This window comes from Humulus lupulus, chromosome 7, assembly GCF_963169125.1.
Source record: "Humulus lupulus chromosome 7, drHumLupu1.1, whole genome shotgun sequence".
NCBI lineage: Eukaryota > Viridiplantae > Streptophyta > Magnoliopsida > Rosales > Cannabaceae > Humulus > Humulus lupulus.
In genome coordinates, this window is record NC_084799.1 from 94,810,844 (window position 1) to 94,818,039 (window position 7,196).

Below are 7,196 nucleotides of genomic sequence, written 5' to 3' on the forward strand. Positions count from 1 at the left end.
ATAATAAATCATGCTTAAGTTCCATATCCCAAAAAAAGAAAGAAAAAGAAACGAGAGGGTTAGTTTCATAATATCAAGTAAAAAGAAGGACGGGCGAAGCGGATTGAGTATTCAAAAAAATTCAAAAAGGATTAATTAAAAGCCTCTTTTGTCCATTTATAACGGTCGGGAATTGGAATGGCGATCAAAACGGATCTTTTTCCTATTAACGCCGTTAGATTCAACTGTCACTTGCCGTCCTCGGATTGGATTTTTCAAAACGCTCTCAAACGTTTTTATTTTTATTTTATTTTTTAAAAAGTTGACATAATTTATTTTATTCAATGCAGGCGAGCTTAGACAGTCCACAATACGCTCTCCTTCCACTCTCCCTTGCTTCTCTCTCACACCGCTACACACAGTAATGTAAATATAAATATATAATAGAAAGAAATTTCATATGTACTGAACACGCACGTACTGACTGTTTCTCTCTCTAAGCTCTAGGACTTTCATCTAAGAATCATCACCAACATTGCTTCAAGAACCTATTTCTCTTTCTCTATCTCTATCCATTTTAGGCAATAGAAGCTGAACTTGAAAGCCGGCATTTAGATTTGGCTGTAAGTTTTTCCAAATGATCTTTTTTTTATTTAATTAAAATCGTTGTAAATTTTGCTTCGATCGGTCATTTTCGATCTGGCGGACGATTCATTTTTATTTTCGATTTTAACTTGTGCATTTTCGGTGCAATGATGACTTGCATTGCTTGATTGATCAAATCTCTGTTTGTTGAGCCATCTGGGAGATTCTGATCTCTGTTTTTGGATTGATTGTAAAGCTTAGATTTTTTTTGTTTGGGATTGGATAAACGGAGCTGCGTTGACTCGGTGATTTTAAATTTCTGTTTCCTAATCAGTATTTGCTTGAGTTTCGGAGAGCAAAAAAGGGGTTTTCAATCACTATATTTAAAAATTTATATTTCATCCAAATTTGACCCTGCATTTGTGGGAACGAATGATTAGGAGTTTCCTTTTTGGGTCTAAATGAGCTTATTCTATCTCTGATTTTGGGTTGACTCACTGAGTTTTACTGATTGGTTTAAGGTCTGAGATTGATTCCAAGAAAGTATAGAGAGCTATGGATTCTTCTCAGTCTCAGCAGAGAAGAGGAGGATTGGTATCACTCTCACCTTCTCAGACCCCTCGGTCGAGCGACAAGTCAGTTCGGGATCTGCGATCTGGGGAGTCTAATTCAAGTAGCAAGCATGATAAAGACAAGGGTGTCAATGTGCAGGTTCTTGTGCGTTGCAGGTGAGTTAGAATTCGAGTTTGTTGAGTCACCCAGTTCTGTGTTAGTGTTCTTTTGTCTGAACTATTGCCTATATGTACTTGCTTCTATTTTGTAGGCCTCTGAGTGAGGATGAGATGAGATTACATACCCCAGTGGTCATAACTTGTAATGACATTAGAAAAGAAGTTTCTGCAATTCAGAATATAGCTAACAAGCAAATTGACAGAACTTTTGCGTTTGATAAGGTCTGTGAATAACTTTTGTTTTTTCTGTGTTCCAATTGTACTGAATTTTGGCAGTGGAGGAAGTAGTTGTGTAATAATTTAAAGGTTTCTCAACTTCCAACACTTGATTTCTTGGTGATGTGATCAATATTTTGGAGCTGATCTTGAGCACGAAAAGAATTTGAAACTCCTTGATTGGTTTATCTTGTACATTACTCCTTGCCTTGTGGATAATTAAAGTTGGATATTGTGGTTAGGTCTTCGGTCCAGCGTCTCAACAGAAAGAGTTATACGACCAGGCAGTTTCTCCTATTGTTTTTGAAGTACTTGAGGGCTATAATTGCACCATCTTTGCGTATGGTCAGACAGGAACCGGGAAGACGTACACAATGGAAGGTGGAGCTCGAAAAAAGGTTCGCTCAACAAATTAAGGCAACTTCAAAACATCTAAATAAGCTTGCTTTCTAGTTTCGACTTTGCCCATTGTGTACTAAAATTTTCTTCTTTTTTTTGTTGGCAGAATGGAGAGTTTCCAAGTGATGCAGGTGTGATCCCAAGAGCTGTCAAACAAATTTTTGACATATTAGAGGCACAGAATGCTGAGTATAGCATGAAAGTAACATTTCTAGAGCTGTACAATGAAGAGATTTCGGATCTTTTGGCCCCAGAGGAAACCACAAAATTCGTAGATGATAAATCTAAAAAACCCATTGCCCTCATGGAGGATGGAAAGGGTGGTGTCTTTGTTAGGGGCTTGGAAGAAGAAATTGTATGTACGGCAAATGAAATCTACAAAATATTGGAGAAAGGTTCTGCAAAAAGGCGTACAGCTGAGACTCTTCTTAACAAACAAAGCAGTCGTTCCCATTCAATATTTTCTATCACAATTCATATTAAGGAATGTACTCCAGAAGGGGAAGAGATGATAAAATGCGGAAAGCTTAATCTTGTTGATCTTGCTGGTTCTGAGAACATTTCTCGTTCTGGTGCCAGGGAGGTATGTCATATTCATAGGGTGATAGTTTTCTGGTGTAATGTGAATAAGAGAATCATATCATCATATTTTTTCAAGAGTTATGCTGTATCTGATACTTGCAATGCATGTGAATAATTTTTGTGTGAACATAATACCATTGCAATATTATTTCCAAGAACAATTTTATCCTGACTTGCACTGCACATAACTCATGAGAAAGGTTCATTCCTCTCAGATTTGCTGAAAATAGATTTTCTCTTGCAGGGTAGAGCAAGAGAAGCCGGGGAGATTAATAAAAGCTTACTTACTCTTGGTCGTGTTATTAATGCTTTAGTTGAACATTCTGGTCATATTCCATACAGGTATAGAATTTAATTTTCAGTAAATTTTTGTGAACATAACTAATACCAATCATCTAGATATTGATGAAATAAAATTTTGAAATTTTAGGGATAGCAAACTAACAAGATTGCTGAGGGATTCCTTGGGAGGGAAAACAAAGACATGCATAATAGCCACAATATCACCCTCGATCCATTGTTTGGAAGAAACACTCAGTACCCTTGATTATGCACACCGTGCCAAAAATATAAAGAACAAACCAGAGGTCAGTATTATGTTCTTCATCTGTCAAGTTCTTTGGTGCAATTCTGTCTTCTGATGCCAAGCAACACAGTTCCTTCCTTTGTTTTGTAGTGTCTTATGGCTTTCTGTTAATCATGTTTCAGATCAATCAAAAGATGATGAAATCTGCTTTGATCAAGGATTTGTATTCTGAAATTGACAGACTCAAGCAAGGTACTGGCTGTTTCTAACGTTCATTTCTTTTTTCCTCTCTTGGATTTTGTTTTTCTAGATAACATTTTCTTATGTTATCTGATTGTCAATGGTAATTTTACTTGGATCAGAGGTATACGCTGCAAGAGAGAAGAATGGAATCTATATACCACGGGATCGATATCTTAGTGAAGAAGCAGAGAAGAAGGTTTAATCCTTATTATATTTGCTAAGTTTTGGAATACTTTTCCTTCTAGAGTTTCACTAGTGGAGTGATCTTCTTGACTCTATTTTTTTATGTTACCCTAGGCAATGGCGGAGAAGATAGAACGTATGGAGCTTGATTCTGACTCCAAAGATAAGGTACTCTCATCAAGCTTGTATACTGATGTCAATGTGCTATGCATTCAATTTGAAATTAAGGCTAACTAATTACTATTAAACAGCAAGTGATGGAGCTTCAAGAACTGTACAATGCTCAACAACTTTTGACTGCTGATTTAAGTGAGAAACTTGAAAGAACTGAGGTAATATTAAAACATTATGCATTCTTATTGAAATATTTCTCTCGTTTTTCTTTCATTCTTCTTGAACTTAAAAATTATTACTGTTGTACTCCAGAAAAAACTCGATCAAACTGAACACGTGCTGTTTGATCTCGAAGAAAAACATAGGCAGGCAAATGTGACAATCAAAGAGAAGGAGTTTTTGATAGCCAATCTTCTCAAATCTGGTAAGAAATTAGACACTTCCCCTGCACTTCATGCCTGTTTTAGTTTGTGATACTCATGTTTTAAGGTTTAGTTTTGATGAGCCTTAATTAAGTGCAGAGGTGCTCTATTTATATCAAGTCATTGGCTTTATTTATTGTTTATCAAGTGATTTTTGTTTTCACTTTCACTTTGCAGTACAAATATCATCCAACGACACATACAAACCATATTCTATTTTTTTTTAAAAAAAAGAAATTATCTGCCTGTCTAATTAACTTTTTCACTGTGTTACCTTGCTCAGAGAAAGCACTTGTTGAGCGTGCATTTGAGCTTCGAACAGAGCTGGAGAATGCTGCGTCTGATGTATCGAGTTTATTTGCCAAAATTGGTTTGTTTTTGATAATTTTAAAAGTCAATTTCTTGGATAATCAGCTTTCCAAAACTTTACTGATTTGTTAATCTTTTTCCAGAACGCAAGGATAAAATTGAAGATGGGAACAAGTTACTTGTGCAGAAATTCCAGTCCCAATTAACACAGCAGCTTGAAATCTTGCACAAGACTGTTGCAGTTTCTGTGACACAACAGGAGCAGCAATTAAAAGATATGGAAGAAGATATGAAGTCCTTTGTATCAACGAAGGCTGAGGTAAGATCTCAAAAAGGGGTTAATTCAGTCTCTTGAGATACTTGTTGGTCTATAAAACTCCATGTTTTCTTATTTGCTGAAGGCTACTGAAGAACTGCAAGAAAGGCTAGGAAAGTTAAAAGCCATGTATGGTTCTGGTATTAAAGCTTTGGATGATATCTCTGGTGAGCTTGAAGGAAATTCTCGGTCAACTTTTGTTGATTTAAACTCTGAGGTCTCTAAACATGCTTCTGCATTGGAGGATGTAAGTAGTATTTATATCATTGTTTGACTACATGCTTCTCTAACCAAGCAATTGTATATTTTTATCCTTTTCTTTTGCATTTGACTTCATTTATACACATCTTTGCCATAAATTTGTTACCTTTTTCTAGCATTTGACTTCATTTACTTATCTTTGTTATAAATTTGGTATCTTTTTCTTGCATTTGACTTCATTTATATGATTTCAGCTCTTTAAAGGAATTGCTTCAGAGGCTGATGAATTACTAAGTGATCTTGAAAGTAGCCTTCACAAGCAAGAGGAAAAGCTAGATGCATATGCACAACAACAGCGTCAGGTTTGTTCACCTATATCCCTGATCAATATTACACATTCTAGTTTACCAATTGCTTGTTTCCCCCCGTGTTTTATTGAGTTTTTAAAATGGATGTTCTGACATTCGTCACTTCACTACTACCATCTGTATAAAATTTCAATACAGGCACATGCCAGAGCTGTGCAAACTGCACGCTCAATTTCTAAGATTACTGTAGACTTCTTCAAGACTCTAGACATACATGCATCCAATCTGACTCAAATCGTGGAAGAAGCCCAGGGTGTAAATGATCAAAAGTTATCTTACTTTGAAAAGAAATTTGAGGTGCTTGCATTTGTATTCTTTAGCTCAAGTATTAAGATATTTTTGTGGCTTCAAGTAAAGTGATATTCATTTTTCTTTAGCTCAAGTATTTTACAAAGTGATGTTCATTTTTCTGTATTCCCTTTTTAGGAGTGTGCAGCTAATGAGGAACAACAATTGTTACAAAAAGTGGCAGAACTGCTGGCAAGTTCAAAAGCTAGGAAAAAAGAGCTGGTATATGTTCCTCTAAAAAAAAAGCCTAAATGTTCTTTATCATCAGACCGCATCTTTTCACTTTCTCATTCTTCAACCGATAACATGGCCTGACCCATCTCCATTTTAGGTCCAATTGGCAGTAAACGATCTTAGGGAGAGTGCTACCAGTAGGACTGTCAAACTGCAGCAAGAGATGTCAACCATGCAACAGTCCACCTCTTCTGTTAAGGCGAAATGGACAGTTCACATGGAAGAAACAGAATCCCACTATGTGGAAGATACTTCTGCTGTGGAATCTGGAAAGAAAGACCTACAGGAGGTCCTTCATAACTGGTAGGACGACTTGGTTCATTGAGTGCTTCGGTCTTATGAATTAGTTTTTATTTCGTCCCTGGCATTAATCCAAAACAACATAATGCAGTCTGAAGAAGGCAAAAACAGGTGCACAACAATGGAGAAATGCTCAAGAATCCTTGATCAGTCTAGAAAGTAAAAATGTTGCTTCTGTGGATTCCATTGTCAGGTTTGCTTCTTTATTTTTCTCAAAGAATTTGTTGCAAGGTTGAAGATTACTGTCTCATTTTCTTTCTTAAAACATTTAATTAGGGGAGGAATTGAAGCCAATGAAACCCTGCGGACTAGGTTTTCATCTGCCGTGTCAGCTGCACTTGAAGATGCAGATATTGCAAACAAGAATATGCTTGCATCCATTGATCGTGAGTTTGTTTTTTCACTTCACGGTTCTCAGTTTTATATGGTGTAACTCAATTTATAACTGATGAAAATAATATCTACAGAATCATTACAACTCGACCATGATGCATGTGGAAATATAAACTCAATGATTGTTCCTTGCTGTGGAGATTTGAGGGAACTGAAGGGTGGTCACTACCATAAGATCGTAGAAATAACCGAAGATGCCGGAAAATGCCTTATAGATGAATATGTGGTAAGACCTGTTTTCTCTTCCTTGTCTTATTTCAGAAATCCACATTCTTCCCACATCCACAACGCACAAAGATATAACAAGTTTTCCAAATTTGACAACAATCAGGTGGACGAACCATCTTGTTCCACACCAAGAAAGAGGTCATTCAATCTACCTAGTGTTGCATCCATTGAAGAACTTAGAACCCCTGATTTTGAGGAATTGTTAAAGCCATTTTGGGAAGCAAAATCTGTAAAGCAAGCAAATGGAGATGTAAAACACATTGCAACTCCTTTTGAAGCTGCTGCTCAGTCATTAAGAGATTCCAGAGTTCCTCTCACTGCTATTAATTGAGGAGAGGAACCCGTGAGAAGCGTGTACATAGTAAGTATAATATTTGGTCAAACGTTACTACTTCACTGCTGAGCTACAATATTCATTATTTTTTCAAAAGAAAGAAAGAGTACAAAGAAAAAAGATTACTGTTTAAGGTGGAATATATCCTGTATTCTTTTGTGTTTTTTGTAGGGTACTTGGATTGTTTTTGACTTATCTCTCCCTCTCTCAACCATACTGAAATGGACGATTCCTTCGTTTTATCA

At 36.4% G+C, this 7,196-nt stretch overlaps 1 protein-coding gene across 3 annotated transcripts; it reads left to right on the forward strand.

Annotated features, from left to right (window-relative positions):
- Positions 1-349: 349 nt before the first annotated feature.
- Positions 350-7,196, forward strand: LOC133788468 (kinesin-like protein KIN-5D). Of its 3 annotated transcripts, none has more exons than XM_062225960.1 (23): positions 350-602; positions 1,086-1,292; positions 1,388-1,517; positions 1,754-1,909; positions 2,017-2,493; positions 2,737-2,834; positions 2,923-3,079; positions 3,201-3,270; positions 3,381-3,457; positions 3,559-3,612; positions 3,696-3,776; positions 3,871-3,982; positions 4,264-4,350; positions 4,433-4,608; positions 4,691-4,852; positions 5,061-5,168; positions 5,313-5,471; positions 5,601-5,684; positions 5,794-5,999; positions 6,088-6,189; positions 6,273-6,382; positions 6,464-6,978; positions 7,123-7,196. In XM_062225960.1, exons 2-22 carry the CDS (start codon positions 1,120-1,122, stop codon positions 6,946-6,948), a joined length of 3,264 nt encoding a protein of 1,087 aa, XP_062081944.1. In that variant the 5' UTR covers positions 350-602; positions 1,086-1,119; the 3' UTR covers positions 6,949-6,978; positions 7,123-7,196. The 3 variants fall into 3 exon arrangements, with proteins under 3 accessions (XP_062081944.1, XP_062081943.1, XP_062081945.1); XM_062225961.1 differs by having other exon boundaries at positions 355-602; positions 6,464-6,615; positions 6,721-7,196; XM_062225959.1 differs by having other exon boundaries at positions 6,464-7,196.

Bases quoted from the DNA above. Each gene is read 5' to 3' on its own strand.
- LOC133788468 (XM_062225959.1), top strand. From the start codon at position 1,120: ATGGATTCTTCTCAGTCTCAGCAGAGAAGAGGAGGATTGGTATCACTC. The intron at 1,518-1,753 runs GTCTGTGAATAA...TATTGTGGTTAG, and splicing joins GAACTTTTGCGTTTGATAAG to GTCTTCGGTCCAGCGTCTCA. The intron at 5,472-5,600 runs GTGCTTGCATTT...TTCCCTTTTTAG, and splicing joins ACTTTGAAAAGAAATTTGAG to GAGTGTGCAGCTAATGAGGA.